Here is a 15,524-nt window from a genome sequence, read left to right as displayed (position 1 = left end):
CTGTGGCAAAAGGAGGGGAATGGTTAGAGAACATTTGATGTAAAATCAAACATTGGCCACGGACTTGATTTTAGTTCGATTTCTTACCTCCCTTTGAAGTTTCCTTTTTTCAATTTTCAGTTCATCTTCTATTTTCTCTGAGTTTTCCGCCGATGCCTTGTATCTGGACACTTGTCCTTCAAGTCTGTTGATCTGGATATGAGGATAATGAAACTAAGTCCTTCACATATGAATCTGACTTACTTTCCTTTTCTCATTCAAACACTAATGTATCCAGTTGGCATATGGTCAGCTAGGGTACATGTGGACAAGTATGTCAGTGTTTCCATGACTTACGTTTTGTTCCATTGTGCCCATTTCCTGTTCTGCCTTCGAGAGCTTGAACTTGTATTCACTTATCTGTCTGTTGGCATCTCCTGTAGAGAGTAGAACATTTGAGTTAGTACAGTTACCTTACGCAGGACATTAGAATAAAGATATGAGCCTTGCTGTTAGTTCGTTCTTGGCACACAAGAAGAGATGGAACTGGCAGCTGCTAATAGGATGTTTTGGACAAGTGGGGTTCTGTGTATGAATAATGTAACGAGAAAGTCTTTAGACAGACTTAAGTGGTGACGTGTATGCCTCTGTCATCTTTTTTTAGGTTTGGGCAGGAATGAGACTTACTCTGCATCTCGATGACGTGCAGATCAGTGCCATTCTCCATTCTCTCTCCCTCTGTGAAGGCGTTTTCCATCTTCGAGTGCTTCTGCCTTTCATCCTCCAGCTGCATTTTCAACTTCCTGATCTGTGAAACGCCACACGCAAACAGTTCAAAAAGACTCATGAGAACATGTCACTTGGGTCGAAGAGAAACTATATGTACCTGAGCTAAGAGTTCATCCTTTTCATCCGCAAGCTTTCGTAGCCTAACATCTGCAAAGGAAAGAAAATATCATAAGAGGTTCCTTGCAGCTATGGCCAAAGCAATGAAACTCCCCCCCTGGTATTATTGAAAAATGCATGTACATTAGATACAAGTTCATTTATCTGTCCCCATGCTCCCTTTAATAGAGCTGCTCCTGTCCCCTCCACTCACCCAGAGGCCCTTCTCCTGCTGACTCCAGCACCTGGGCAGCCTCCTGTGTGACCACAGTGATCCCTGTGGCTGGGTCGTCGTGGCTGATGTCCCCGTTAGGCATGCCCTCAGGGATTATGACCAGGCCGTGTTTCTAGGAGGAGTCAAAGGAAGAATCTCAATTGGTGTTGCTCGCCGCCTCTCCTCCACGAAACAAATGTGCTTGTATGAAATGAGACTCCTCCACCTTGTGTGTCATCAAATAAATGTCTATAATTAAAACTAATGTAGCTGGTTGTGCAAGACATTTTATAGATAAAAGGATAAGTAGCATAATATCTTTGAGGAAACAGCCAGATTAAAAAATATTAAAAAAAATATCTGCCCTAGCTGCCGAAAGGTGGCTATTGAGGAGTGGAGGAAAACTGTTGAGCTTTACGTATTAAGTGACAGTGTACTAAAAGGTTTCCATTACTGGTGCGCAGGCTGACAGACACACCAAGTGTCCAACAAATTTGACATTGGGAGAAACAATAGGAACAAACGGTGAGGTACACAAGACAGTCAACCCCGCAAGTTGCTTTTTTTCATCACTGTTTGTTTGCTAGCGAGCTTATTCCTGTAAACCAAATTTGTCTATATAATGGAAATATATAATACTATTCCCAGCCCTCTGGTGGTGAGACCTACCTCTCCTGTTTTGGCCTTCGCCTTGATGTCAGCCAGCTCATCTCTGAGCTCATCCCTCTCATTCCTAATGCAATCAAAGTACTCTTTCTGCCTCTCTAAGGCCTGGTGGCCACACGAAGGAGGGAGAAAAGACAAGAAAGGAAAGAAAAGAGGCGAGGATAGGTTGGAAAGACTGATGCGTACATGAATGCACACAACAATATGTTTTTTGTACATGCACATATGTCTGTATGCACACACAAAAGGCACACCAAAATGGTAAGGTTGAGTTGGAAAGGCAAAGTGGCAGACGTTAAACACAATCACCACATGCTCACAGATCAGACAACACAAGACAGTGCTGTAAGGGAGCTCTAAAGGCCTATTAACAGACACAATCTGACACTAAACAGGCAAAGCTTTAGGTGTAGAACTACATCTTATTTTTTGCAAAGAAAGATGTCTTGACTCATGTCAAATGGATCTCATGCTGTCATTTCAGTGTAAATGTCCATCAATGAGGTGGCATATGGATCTTTCCATACACGACATATCAAATGCTTGCAGGTGCACATTTTCCCTTGCACTGACTAAACTTTGTGGATTGCATACAAAACCTACATTTAAACCTAGAATGACCATAGCATCCAACTTAAAATGTCAATTCACATGCACATTAAGGGAAAGTCCAAACTGTGAATTAGAATTGGTCAAAACTACAGGCTCCCTGTCATGCAACTATGAGAGAGGCAATAGACTGTTTAGGACCAGTCGATTATCTGATACAGATTTAATTGATCGGTGAATCAGCAGCAAGTTTCCTTCAGGCTCATATAGGTGGTCTGATTCTCGACCCTTCTGCTGAATTGTACACTCGTAACACTCCCTCTCACGATTTAAAAGGAATTGGACTGGTGGAAGAAATGTGGTGGAAGCTTGCACCAACCCAATGTTTTAAATACTTGAGGGGGGACTGCGGGTCTTTCTATAAACTAGGACAACTTGTTATAGCTGTTGATAAGTCATTGATAAATCTGCCAATTTTTGTTCATGTCATTACATGAAGATATAAGGGGGATCATAGTTCTATTCAATAAAATGCAAGAGTTGATTTAAAACCGGTTTAATCCTTTATCATGGTTGGTGTCTTGACAGATTTGTCTAAAATCGGGTGACAAAACTACTTTTCTGTCCTTGGATTTATGGCAGTGTAAGTTGTCATTAAATCAGTTAAATTAGACATTTAACTGGTTCCCTCTAAGAATCATGGATCTAGCAGTAGGACAGTTGTCAGTATAGAGATCTCAGAAATTCTGTGTAACTACGTAATATTTTGGGTCTCCTTACGTTACGGGGGGGGGGGGGGGGGGACAGTTTCGTTTTCATTGGCACACAAATCCAAAATAATGTATGCATTGCAAAATCGAATGCTTCTAACCGAAAGAGTCACCTTACCTTGGTACTTAAAGCCTAAATTGATACTGTTAACATGGTTCTTCAATAATTACGCATAATACTTGTTGGGATCTGAATTTCATGTTCAGCTGACTAGTTACGCCATGAAATTTTCAGGAAGGAAGGAATTTTCAGAGTGACGGTGATGAACAGATGATGTGATAGCGCATGTGGTGCAACAGCAGCCCTACTGTTGGGAGAAAGGCTCAGAATATTTGTGGTGTCTCATTCGTTACGCCGATGAAGACAGTTGTGCCTGGATCCACGTTGGATCTAATATCCTAGCAACTTGATGTTGATCATCTGTTGTCTGCTTTATTTCCAGCAGGGTCTTGTTAGATTTAACAGAGAAAGCATCAAGGTAATGAGTTCATGTCTTCATGTGTTTTTGTGCCTTGGATTAAACAGTCTTTTGTGTAGGACAGACGATTGCGCAACACCCAACGCTATTCCTATTAATTCGTCTGGATATAATGACAACCATTTACACAGCCTAGCAGGCTTATTTACAATATGATCTGGTATTTATTTTTATGTTAGACCTGCACATTTAAACAATACAAGGTGCTTGAAGTAGCCTACTTGAATTTGGAGCTCAGAAGTACTGGAATCGGCCTACTTTAAATGTGACATTTCCTCAATTTGGTGCTTGAAAAGTTATTGTAATTATTGTATCCAATTTATAAGTTCTCCTGCTCCCTTATACTTGTCTGTGATTTCATTTTTGATCAATTTTCATTTGTTTCCCTGCACTACTGTGTTGCAGTAAAACAACATGAGGTTATTAGGAGGATGACAACGTCTAATATTGGCTTCCCATACAAATCATTCCATTAAAAAGGAACCTGGTTTTTGGTCACTTTCTCGTTATAAAAACAGCAATGGTGAGATTATTTTACTGATGGTATTTTTCTTAAAACTGCATGATTGGTTAAGGGCTTGTAAAGTAAGCATTTCGGTGTAAGGTCTACACCCATTGTATTTTGGCACGTGACAAATAAAAATGGATTTGATTTTTGAAATGGTGAGATTAATGCTATCGCTATTCATGGCTTTATTATGTGTGCCTGCGTTGGCCACATAGGCTACAGAAAAATCGCCATGCATGCAATCAATCTATTTAGTCAGGCAATGGCCCACATTCTCACAGTGTTTTCGGAAAGTATTTCAGACTCCTGGACTTTTTCCACGTTACAGCCATATTGTAAAATTGATTAAATAAAAACATTTCCTCAGCAATCTACTCACAATACAAAATTTTCCATAGAGCCCCGAGACAGGACTGTTGAGGCACACTCGGTGGAAGGGTCCTTATGAAATGTCTGCAGCATTGAAGGTTGATGGAAGCTACTCCACAGGAAAAGGCACCTAAAGACAGACCATGAGAAACAAGATTCTCTGCTCTGATGAAACCAAGATTGAATTCTTTAGCCTGAATGCCAAGCATCACGTCTGGTGGAAACCTGGCACCATCCTTACGGTGAAGCATGGTGGTGGCAGCATCATGCTGTGGGAATGTTTTTCATCAGCAGGGACAAAGTCAGGATCGAGGCAAAGATGAACGTAGCAAAGTACAGAGAGATCCTTGATGAAAACCTGTTCCAGAGTGCTCGACCTCTGACTGGGGTGAAGGTTCACTTTCCAACAGGATTATGACCCGAAGCACACAGCCAAGACAACGCAAGAGTGGCTTCGGGACAAGTCTCTGAATGCCCTTGAGTGGCCCAGCGAGAGCCTGGAATTTAACCCGATCGAACATTTCTGGAGACCTGAAAACAGCTGTGCAGCGATGCTCCCCATCCAACCTGACAGAGCTTGAGAGCATCTGCAGAGAAGAACGGAAGAAACTACCCAAATACAGGTGTGCCAAGCTTGTAGCGTCATACCCAAGAAGACGAGGCTGTAATCACTGCCAAAGTTGCTTCAACAAAGTACTGAGGGAAGGGTCTGAATACTTATGTAAATGTGATATTTTTTATGAATAAATTAGCAAACATTTCTAAAAACATGATTTTGCTTTGTCATTGAGGGGTATTTATGTAGATTAATGAGGGAAAAAAACAATTTAGTCAATTTTAGAATAAGGCTGTAGCCTAACAAAATGTGGAAAAAGTCAAAGGGTCTGAATACTTTCGGAAGGCACTGTATTTTAGAATGTAATAATAATTTAAACATTGGTAAGGTCTAAAAAGTGGTAGCTAATGGCCTACTTTTCCCCCATGCTTTTTGGGGGAGGGGGGGTTCTATATTAGGCACTATATGTACAATTATATACAACTGTTTTTATAATTTATAACATTGATGTCCTTAAATTACAATTAAGTGCATGAAAAAGTCCCTGAAAGTCCTTGAATTTGACTTGCCAATGTCTGTATGAACCCTGCTTAAAGGATGTATAGTCCTTGGCCTATGGGTTTATCCACTTTTATTCTTCTACTCATGTGGAACTGCATGAAATTCCTTTTTATTTTTGTTCAAATCATTTTGTAATATTGATCCCAATGTCCCCATTATTTATAGAAATACCCATCTACACTTTTGGGCAGTGGTGGAAAAAGTACCCAAATGTCATACTTGTAAAGTAAAGACACCTTAATAGCAAATAAAAGTCACCCAGTAAAATACTACTTGAGTAGAAGTCTAAAAGTATTTGGTTTTAAATATACTTAAGTATAAAAAGTAAATGCATTCCAAAAATATACTTGAGTATCTAAAGGTATAAATAATTTAAATTCTTATATGAAGCCATTTTCTTGTTTTTGAAATTCCCGGATAGCCAGGGGCACACTTCAACATACCATTTACAAACAAAGCATTTGTGTTTATTGAGTCTGCCAGATCAGAGGCAGTAGGGAAGACCAGGAATGTTGTCTTGACAAGTGCGTGAATTGGATCATTTTCCTGTCCTGCTAAGCATTCAAAATGTAACAAGTATTTTTGGGTGTCAGGGAAAATGTATGGAATAAAAAGTACATTATTTTCATTAGGAACGTAGTGAAGTAAAAGTTGCAAAAAAAATATATAAATAGTAAGTTCAGATACCCCCCAAAACTACTTAAGTAGTACTTTAAAAGTATTTTTTACTTAAGTACTTTACACCAATGCTTTTGAGTGATGGGGATTGAATCTGAACACAACTTTTCAAATTCCATTTGGTCAGAGTCAGACATACAACCAAAACTAAGCAAGCTATATCTGTCTGTGCACATCTATTGCCTCTCACATCCTTCAGAGTCCCTAGCGTGACCTCCTACCCCAATCTTTTTGTCCTTCCAGTTTATCGTTTCCTGCAGGTCAAACACCTCTCTGGTGAGGGTATCTAAGTTAGTCTGGATTCGCTGGTTCTTCTGTAGTGGTATTGCATACAGACAGAGTGAATGGGGATACAGGGTAAAACAATGAAATAGATTAAAAGAAAGGAAAGAGACATGACAGGATAAATTAGAGGAAGAACAAGAAATGCAGATGCGACAAAAGCATTGAATAGAAATTGAGTGAGAGTGACGAAAGGTAAGAGACCGAAAAAGACCAGAGAAAAGACGGGAGGCCAGAAAATGATATGGAGAAGAGATCATTTCAGTATAGAGAGACGAGGCAAAGAAACATGATAAAGAGCAGATGGAGAAAACGGTGAAACAGAGTGATGTCAGGAGACACTGGGATGAATGCGAGACAAGCACAGTCTCACACTCTTGGATCTTCATCAAGATACTGCAGTACAGAGACTACAGGACCGTAGAGAATTGAACTGTCGAAAGAGGTGTAGAACAGGTGTGAACAGATTGCCACCAAATGTTTGTTTTCTTAGTGCAGACATACCTCTATGAGCTCATCTCTCTGGCGGATTCCCTCTTTTAACTCCACTTGTTTGTGCTGCAGGACTGTGCATGTGTGCTTTTGTCTTTCTAGTTCCTGAAATGAAAGAGAAAGGACTGTTGTAAGACTCAATTAATGACAAAGGGAAAACTGCAAAACATTCATCAAACAAGTTTAAAATCTCAACACCCCCCCCCCCCCCAAAAGAGTACAGTCATGAGCAGAGCGATATTCCATATACCCTTTTACAGACAGACTTCACAGTATGTTTTTATTTTCTTTTACATCTCCCATGTGCCCCACCACCCGCCAACCCCTCTTTTTACGCTACTCTGTAGCATATATGCATAGTTTCTTTAACCATATTTTTTTAATTTTTTTATTTGAACCTTTATTTTACTAGGCAAGTCAGTTAAGAACAAAGTCTTATTTTCAATGACGGCCTAGGAACAGTGGGTTAACTGCCTGTTCAGGGGCAGAACGACAGATTTGTACCTTGTCAGCTCGGGGATTTGAACTTGCAACCTTTCGGTTACTGGTCCAACGCTCTAACCACTAGGCTAACCACTAGGCTAACCACTAGGCTAACCACTAGGCTAACCACTAGGCTAACCACTAGGCTAACCACTAGGCTAACCACTAGGCTAACCACTAGGCTAACCACTAGGCTAACCACTAGGCTAACCACTAGGCTAACCACTAGGCTAACCACTAGGCTACCCTGTACATACTACCCCAATAAGCCTGACTAACAGGTGTCTGTATATAGCAGGGCTACTCTTATTTTCAAATGTCTTTTTACTGTTGTTTAATTTCTTTACTTACCTACACACACACACTTTTTCACCCCGCACTATTGGTTAGAGCCTGTAAGTAAGCATTTCACTGTAAGGTCTACACCTGTTGTATTCGGCGCACGTGACAAATAAACTTTGATTTGATGCACATGGCGGCAAGGGTAGGAGTGGGAGTAGATGTGGGCCAATGTGGGCGGATGTCTATTTTAATAAACCCATTGAATATAAACCATCACAAAGATTTACATTATTAATTTGTTTTAGGCAGGTCCTAAAGAAACATAAGACTAACACAATTTATTTTCAAAAGAATGGCATATTGTTTTGTTTAACTATGTTACTGGTCTGTGAGGCTGCGGCACACACCTGAAATCTAGTTATTTTGTTCATTAAACAAACAAGACACAGGCTATTCTGATCACAGTCAACACAAAGTTTACAGCAGGCTAAGAATAATGAAATAACATAATAAAATCCAAGGAATATTTTCCCACAGAACTTACATGTGGAACCCTCTGTCATAAAAAAATTATAATAATACCATTTTGAAACAGAGCCCAGGGCAAACCCATGTTTTTTAAATTCATGTTTCATCTCTTTCCAACCCTCACTCTGCTTTGTTACATTGAGAGTATCATCATCATTACACCAATTTATATTATTTTCCATCTATATTTAAAAAAAACATTTGAGTCGTGTTCATATTTCACAACCTCCTCTGGCTTTTGACGCTGCCTATACACGGTCGTGGACTTCAGGAAACAGCAGAGGGAGCACCCCCCTATCCACATTGAGGGGACAGCAGTGGAGAAGGTGGAACGTTTTAAGTTCCTCGGCGTACACATCACGGACAAACTGAAATGGTCCACCCACACAGTGTGGTGAAGAAGGCGCAACAGCGCCTCTTCAACCTCAGGAGGCTGAAGAAATTTGGCTTGTCACCCAAAACCCTGACAAACCTTGACAAATGCACAATTGAGAGCATCCTGTCGGGCTGTATCACCGCCTGGTACGGCAATTGCACCGCCCACAACGGCAAGGCTCTCCAGAGGGTGGTGCGGTCTGCACAACACATCACCGTGGGCAAACTACCTCCCTTCCGGGACACCTACAGCACCCGATATCACAGAAAGATCAAAAAGATCATCAAGGACAACAACCAACCAAGCCACTGTCTGTTCACACCACTACCATACAGAATGCGAGGTCAGTACAGGTGCATCAAAGCTGGGACCGAGAGACTGAAAAACAGCTTCTATCTCAAGGTCATCAGACTGTTAAACAGCCATCACTAACACAGAGAGGCTGCAGCCTACATACAGACCTGAAATCATTGGCCACTTTAATACATGGATCACTAGTCACTTTAATAATGTGTACATATCTTGCATTACTTATCTCATGTATATACTTGCTCATCCATATATTTATATGTATATTTTCTCTATTCCATTCCTTTGAGGTGTGTGTATAAGGTAGTTGTGGAATTGTTAGATTACATGTTAGATATTGCTGCACTGTCAGAACTAGAAGCACAAGCATTTCTCTAGACTCGCAATAGCATCTGCTAACCATGTGTATGTGACCAATAAAATTGGATTTGAAGTAAAATAACAGGGCTAGACTTGATTTAGGCTACATTAATGCATGCTAAACGTTTCTGATCAAAGATAGATGAGCAAACGAATAAAGGTGAGCTATACCACCTCCACTGATTTGCCCAGCCAGAGAATTAACCGAATGTACAGAGAGATCCGGAGAAACACAATCACATTGATTAACTTCTTGGATATAGGGGGCGCTCTTTTAATTTATGGATATAATTGGCAGCTTTGGAAAGAAAACACAAACGTTTCCAAAACGGCAAAGATATTATCTGTGAGTGCCACAGAACTCATGCTACAGGTGAAACCAAGATGAAACTTCAACCAGGAAATGGGCAGAATTTTTGAGGCTCTGTTTTCCATTGTCTCCTTATATGGCTGTGAATGCGCCGGGAATGAGCCTGCCCTTTCTATCATTTCTCCAAGGTGTCTGCAGCATTGTGACGTATTTGTAGGCATATCATTGGAAGATTGGCCATAAGAGACTACATTTGAAACTAGGCTACTAAGTGACAGCGAGTAAAGAGAACAATAATCCACTTGTTAAGCTACATAACACGGTGGCAACATTTTCTCATCAGTGCTCATAAATGAGCCAACTAGACGAGATGATCATGAACAGCACTCACCTCAACTTAGCTGACATTTCCGAGGCCTAACAAATATTCAAACGGAGATTCAGTGGGGGAAAAAAGACCCCACCCCACGCATGTCACAAGGCAGCGCGAAACAGTGCTGAAAGAGTTAACCACACGCGGTAGGCTATTGCTTCAATCAAATGCATTACAACAATTGGATGACTTTGGGAGTTTCAGTAAGCAAGCGTATGCCTTCAATTGCATTCGCCTACTTTATTCAAATTTTTCATCATTCAGTGATAATTATTCCTACAGCCATTCTTTATGGATCCATCCAGTTGTGGTTAAAACAGTGGGCTGGGTGAAGAGATGGGTGAAGTGACATTCCTCGCAAAGTTCACAACAACTGCCAGGATGATAGTAAGCCGGACGCACAATTTTACCACGATCACGACTCAGCTCAGCAAGAAAAGAAACATCGCTTTTGTCTTTCAAAGATAATTCGTAAAAAATCCAAATAACTTCACAGATCTTCATTGTAAAGGGTTTAAACACCGTTTCCCATGCTTGTTCAATGAACCATAAACAATTCATGAACATGCACCTGTGGAACGGTCGTTAAGACACTAACAGCTTACAGACGGTAGGCAGTTAAGGTCACAGTTATGAAAACTTAGGACACTAAAAGAGGTCTTTCTACTGACTCTGAAACACACCAAAAGAAAGATGCCCAGGGTCTCTGCTCACCTGCGTGAACGTGCCTTAGGCATGCTGCAAGAAGGCATGAGAACTGCAGATGTGGCCAGGGCAATAAATTGCAATGTCCGTACTGTGAGACGCCTAAGACAGCGCTACAGGGAGACAGGACGGACAGCTGATCATACTCGCAGTGGCAGACCACGTGTAACACCTGCACATCCGAACATCACACCTGCGGGACAGGTAAAGGTTGGCAACAACAACTGCCCGAGTAACACCAGGAAAGCACAATCCCTCCATCAGTGCTCAAGGCTTATAGGCGTGTTGTAAGGCAGGTCCTTACCAGACATCACCGGCAACAACCTCACCTATGGCCACATACCCAACGTCGCTGGGCCAGACAGGACTGGCAAAAAGTGCTCTTCACTGATGAGTTGTGGTTTTGTCTCACCAGGGGTGATGGTACACCCATTGTCAGCAGAGAGCAGTAGATCTCATGGTCAGACTGACTATGGTGCAGTTTGACTTGGCTACTTTACTGATTGTAAGACCTGCACACATGAACTGCAAGTACAGTGCCCTCCACTAATATTGGCAACTTTGTTAAATATGAGCAAAACAGGCTGTGAAAAGATGTATTGTTTATCCTCTTGGGTGTTTCATTCAAAAAATATTTACAAAAATCTAACCTAAGTAAAATAATTGAAAGAAAAATTGTATTCTCATATATATGTGTGCCACAATTATTGGCACTCAGTCAATAAATACTTTGTGCAACTTCCCTTTGCCAAGATAACAGCTCTGAGTCTTCTCCTATAATGCGTAATACGTTTGGAGAACACATGGCAAGGGATCTGAAACCATTCCACCATACAGAATCTCTCCAGATCCTTCAGATTCCAAGGTCCATGGAGTCCATGATACTATGTATCCTAACAGGTTGTCCAGGGCCTTTAGAAGAAAAACAGCACCAAAACATAAAAGATCCACCTCCATAGTTCACAGTGGGGATGAGGTACTTTTCTGCATGGCTATCTTTCTGTCTACGCCAAACCCACCTCTGGTGATGGTTTCCAAAAAGCTCTATTTTGGTCTCACCTGACCATAGAACCTGGTCCCAATGAAAGTTCCAGTAACGTTCGGCAAACTGCAGGCACTTGGGTTTGTTGTTTGATGACCGCAAAGGCTTTTTTATGGCAACCCTCCCAAACAACTTCTGGTTATGTAGGTGGCGTCTGATCATAGTTTTGGAGACATTTTGACTAAGATACAAGTTACATCTGCAATTCTCCAGCTGTGATCCTTGGAAATGTTTTGGCCACTCTAACCATCCTCCTCACTGTGCGTGGGGTCAATATAGACACACTTTCTCTTCCAGACCACGTTAACATCTCCAGTTGCTTTAAACGTCTTAATTATATCCCTGATAGTGGAAATGGGCATTTTTAAACATTGAGCTATTTTCTTATAGCCATTTCCTGATTTGTGCAGCTCCACAACCTTTTGTCGCACATCATTACTGTATTCTCGGGTCTTTCCCATAGTGAACAGGAAGTCATGGCTTACCTCTTAAGTGTTCCTAATCACTCAGGAGAACTTAAAACGTAAAACATGAATGGGAATGCACTTCAGTTAGATTTGACTCATAAGAATTTCTAGAGGTGCCAATAATTGTGGTACACTTTTTGGAGAAAAATCATTATTTAATTTATTTTACCGTAATGTTTTTTTAATCATCTTACTTCAATTAAAAAGTTTGATTTTTGTGAATATTTTGAATGATAGACCAAGAGGATAAACAGCAACAAAAAAAAATATTCCCACAGCCCGTTTTTCTCATATTTACCAAGTGTGTCAATATTACTGGAGGGCACTGTGTGTGTGGACAAGTTGATAGTGTGGTTGGAGACTTTGCGGCAATTTGTATATTCTCTTCTCGGTCCGAGTCTGCATGTGTTAACACTAGATGATAAAGGTTATCTACGATGCTGTGTGTGTGTGTGTGTGTTTAACACTTCACCTTAGACTTGTCCTCGGTTTCCCTCCGCATCTCGGCCATCTGCTCTTCCATCTCCTCGATCACGTCCTTGAGTGTGTCCACGTTGTAGACGAGGTTGGTTTTGTCGTTGTCCAGCTGTGCATTCGATACCATGGCTTTTTTATACTTCTCCTCCACCTCTGAGAGCGACTCCTACCAGACACACACACAGATGTTTACACACTTAACCCTTGGTGGGAACTACCGTAGAAAAATAATTACTATGGTAATTACATTTATTTATGGGAGATACAGCTACACGACCACACTGATAATAGAACACTACATTTACTCTTACATTCCTTTAGTATCTCAACTAGGAAGCCGTGTTTGGGATGTTGGAAAAACACCGGCGACAGACAGACACTGCTATAGATGTTGGGTAGGGTGCAGTTCAATTAAATGTAACCTTTATTTTTCAGTCTCACCTTCAAATGAGTTCAATTCAATATGACGCATTTTAACAGTGACTAGAGCTCTTACGCTAAATGAACAATACTCATGTAAAAAAAAAAACGTACAATTTATGTACACTAGTAATATCTTAAATAAGACCTAAAACAGAGGAAAGGCTCTAATCTCAAGGGTTCCACCGGTTGTCCAGCTCGGGTTTGATTGTGTTTAAGAATCTAAACGTCATCACAATGCTCCCCACCTTGGAATTGTCTCACATTGTAATTAATGACAAAACCCGAGATGGACAAGTGATGAAAACTGATACACTTGATATCCATTGTGGATTGATTCATTCGGAAGGAATGATTCAAGGCAGTGATGAAAAGGCATCTGAAAAAAAATATATATATACTTGAGCCAAAGAACAAAAATATATCAAAACATGAGCAAGTTCAGCTATTGTGTTAGTAAAGTACAAATATACTTCCTCAGACTCAGAGAAAAGTGAACTTCTTAGGGTGGCGACAGAAAAGAAGCCAGGAGACCATTCAGTGCTGTGTGAATGAAAGCTTGTCGTCATTTTCTGGGTAGGACTACAAACCCTGAAACCCATCCAACAGGCAGAGGACTGCTGCAAGACAAGACAATACTTAGTCTTGCTCTTACCCCCACAAGCACTGCCAGGGTTCAAGCAAGGCTTTCCATCCTTTCCGTTACCAGTGAGTTTCAAACTGAGCAAGAAAGGTCATGCAGGGAACATGCCATCAGACAGGGAGCCAAGATAGAAAAGAGTGCTTTTTGGTGTTACAGTTAGTGGGTTAGTCAGTATAGCCCTAGAGGGGGCGAGAGAGGGGGAGACGTAGGTACAGTGGGGTTACAGATGCCATAAGGCTCCCAGAGGACAAGAGAAGGCATGCTGCGAGCTCAGGCCCCTCTACCTTCAGCTCTTTAAGCCCCTGCATGTACCGCCCCTCTACATCCTGAATCTGGTCCTTTAGATCATAGATATCCTGTAGAGCAGACGGGAGGAAGGGTTGGCTGGGGTGAATCGGGGGAAACCATGGAGAACTAAGGACAGATTGACAGATTTAAGACAGAGCACCCGTGCTGTTGGCATCTGAAGACAGTCATTTACCCAACGGTATGCACAGACATACACAAGGACAGCTTTATAGGAAGTCGAAGAAACATGTCACTTCCAGTCTTCCCCGTGCATACATGGTGTCAATATGTAACATAAGGCGTTGAGAGCAGGGAGGTGTGGATGTTTCAGATCATTGCTGAACTCGAATAAAACAGTAGTGAGGAAAATAATAAACTACTACACATGGTTCACTGTAAAAAGTAGCTTCTCTTGTATTTCAAATCGATTGACATTTGAATGGTTTTAGTGTTTTAGATAACATTGGTATTGATACTGGTACTGACACACTTATCTAACCGTATAATAACAGGTTGTAATTAAACCTTGTAATCAATCAAATGTATTCGCCGATGTCACAAAGTGCTGTACAGAAACCCAGCCTAAAACCCCAAAACAGCAAGCAATGTAGATGTAGAAGCACGGTGGCTAGGAAAAACTCCCTAGAAAGGCAGAGGAACCTAGGTAGAAACAGGCTCTGAGGGGTGGCCAGTCCTCTTCTGGCTGTGCCGGGTGGAGATTATAACAGTACATGGCCAAGACGTTCAAACATTCATAGATGACCAGCAGTGTCAAATAATAATAATAATCAGTGGTTGTAGAGGGTGCAACAGGTCAGCACCTCAGGAGTAAATGTCAGTTGGCTTTTCATAGCTGAGCATTCAGAGTTGTGTTTATGCAATGGTGTTTATGCGACTGGTGGTGGTGTGTGTGTGTACCCTCAATTCACTCAGACTGGTGTCAGGATCGACAATGCTGCCTGTGTCTGCACTGCCCCGTCTCGAGGAGGTCCCCCCCAGGGAGGCCAAGGTGGCCGGGGAGAGGCCGGGAGTGGTGCAGCGCGAGGATGGCTAGAAGAAAAATAAACAACACAAAGTACCTTAACTCAAGAGCTCAAGTCAACACAGCACATAACAGACACACCCCAGGACTGTCATTCAACACCGACACTACTGGGCCCTGGCTTAACTGATCCTCCCATTCAGCTCCAACCAGGCCCACTAAGATGATATATATCACCCGGCATTACCACAGCTCTATGCGGAGGATATGAGGAAACTAACAATATGGACCTGAACGGCGTGGCGATGAACGCAGGTAGAAATATGGATTGGAAACCTATTTAATGATTTAGACCTACATTGGTCACGGTCGTCATTGATACAAATAAAATGGCCTGAAGACATGAACACTGGATATCGCTCCTGCTTGTTGTACTCACCCGGCTGTAGTCCACGAAGGTCTTATCACATTTTTCATCCAGCTGAAAGAGA

General features: G+C 41.5%; 1 protein-coding gene across 21 annotated transcripts in view; it reads right to left on the bottom strand.

Moving 5' to 3' along the window:
* lrrfip2 (leucine rich repeat (in FLII) interacting protein 2) overlaps positions 1-15,524 on the bottom strand; it is a 61,518-nt gene that overhangs the window by 969 nt on the left and 45,025 nt on the right. For 7 of the 21 annotated variants that reach the window (XM_020481421.2, XM_031823323.1, XM_020481420.2 and 4 more), the window contains 12 exons: positions 15,473-15,514; positions 14,970-15,101; positions 14,048-14,119; positions 12,696-12,866; positions 7,001-7,093; positions 6,436-6,528; positions 1,748-1,849; positions 1,079-1,211; positions 866-915; positions 667-787; positions 337-416; positions 88-192 (listed from right to left, as the gene is read on the bottom strand). In XM_020481421.2, the coding sequence (XP_020337010.1) occupies positions 88-192; positions 337-416; positions 667-787; positions 866-915; positions 1,079-1,211; positions 1,748-1,849; positions 6,436-6,528; positions 7,001-7,093; positions 12,696-12,866; positions 14,048-14,119; positions 14,970-15,101; positions 15,473-15,514 (1,194 nt within the window). The remainder of the gene's footprint in view (positions 1-87; positions 193-336; positions 417-666; positions 788-865; positions 916-1,078; positions 1,212-1,747; positions 1,850-6,435; positions 6,529-7,000; positions 7,094-12,695; positions 12,867-14,047; positions 14,120-14,969; positions 15,102-15,472; positions 15,515-15,524) is intronic. The other 14 variants (XM_031823325.1, XM_020481424.2, XM_020481429.2 and 11 more) reach the window with 5 other exon arrangements.

Source organism: Oncorhynchus kisutch, linkage group LG4 (genome assembly GCF_002021735.2).
Source record: "Oncorhynchus kisutch isolate 150728-3 linkage group LG4, Okis_V2, whole genome shotgun sequence".
Lineage (NCBI taxonomy): Eukaryota > Metazoa > Chordata > Actinopteri > Salmoniformes > Salmonidae > Oncorhynchus > Oncorhynchus kisutch.
Note: the sequence above shows the minus strand (reverse complement) of the source record. Positions and strands in the feature narration are given on the sequence as shown.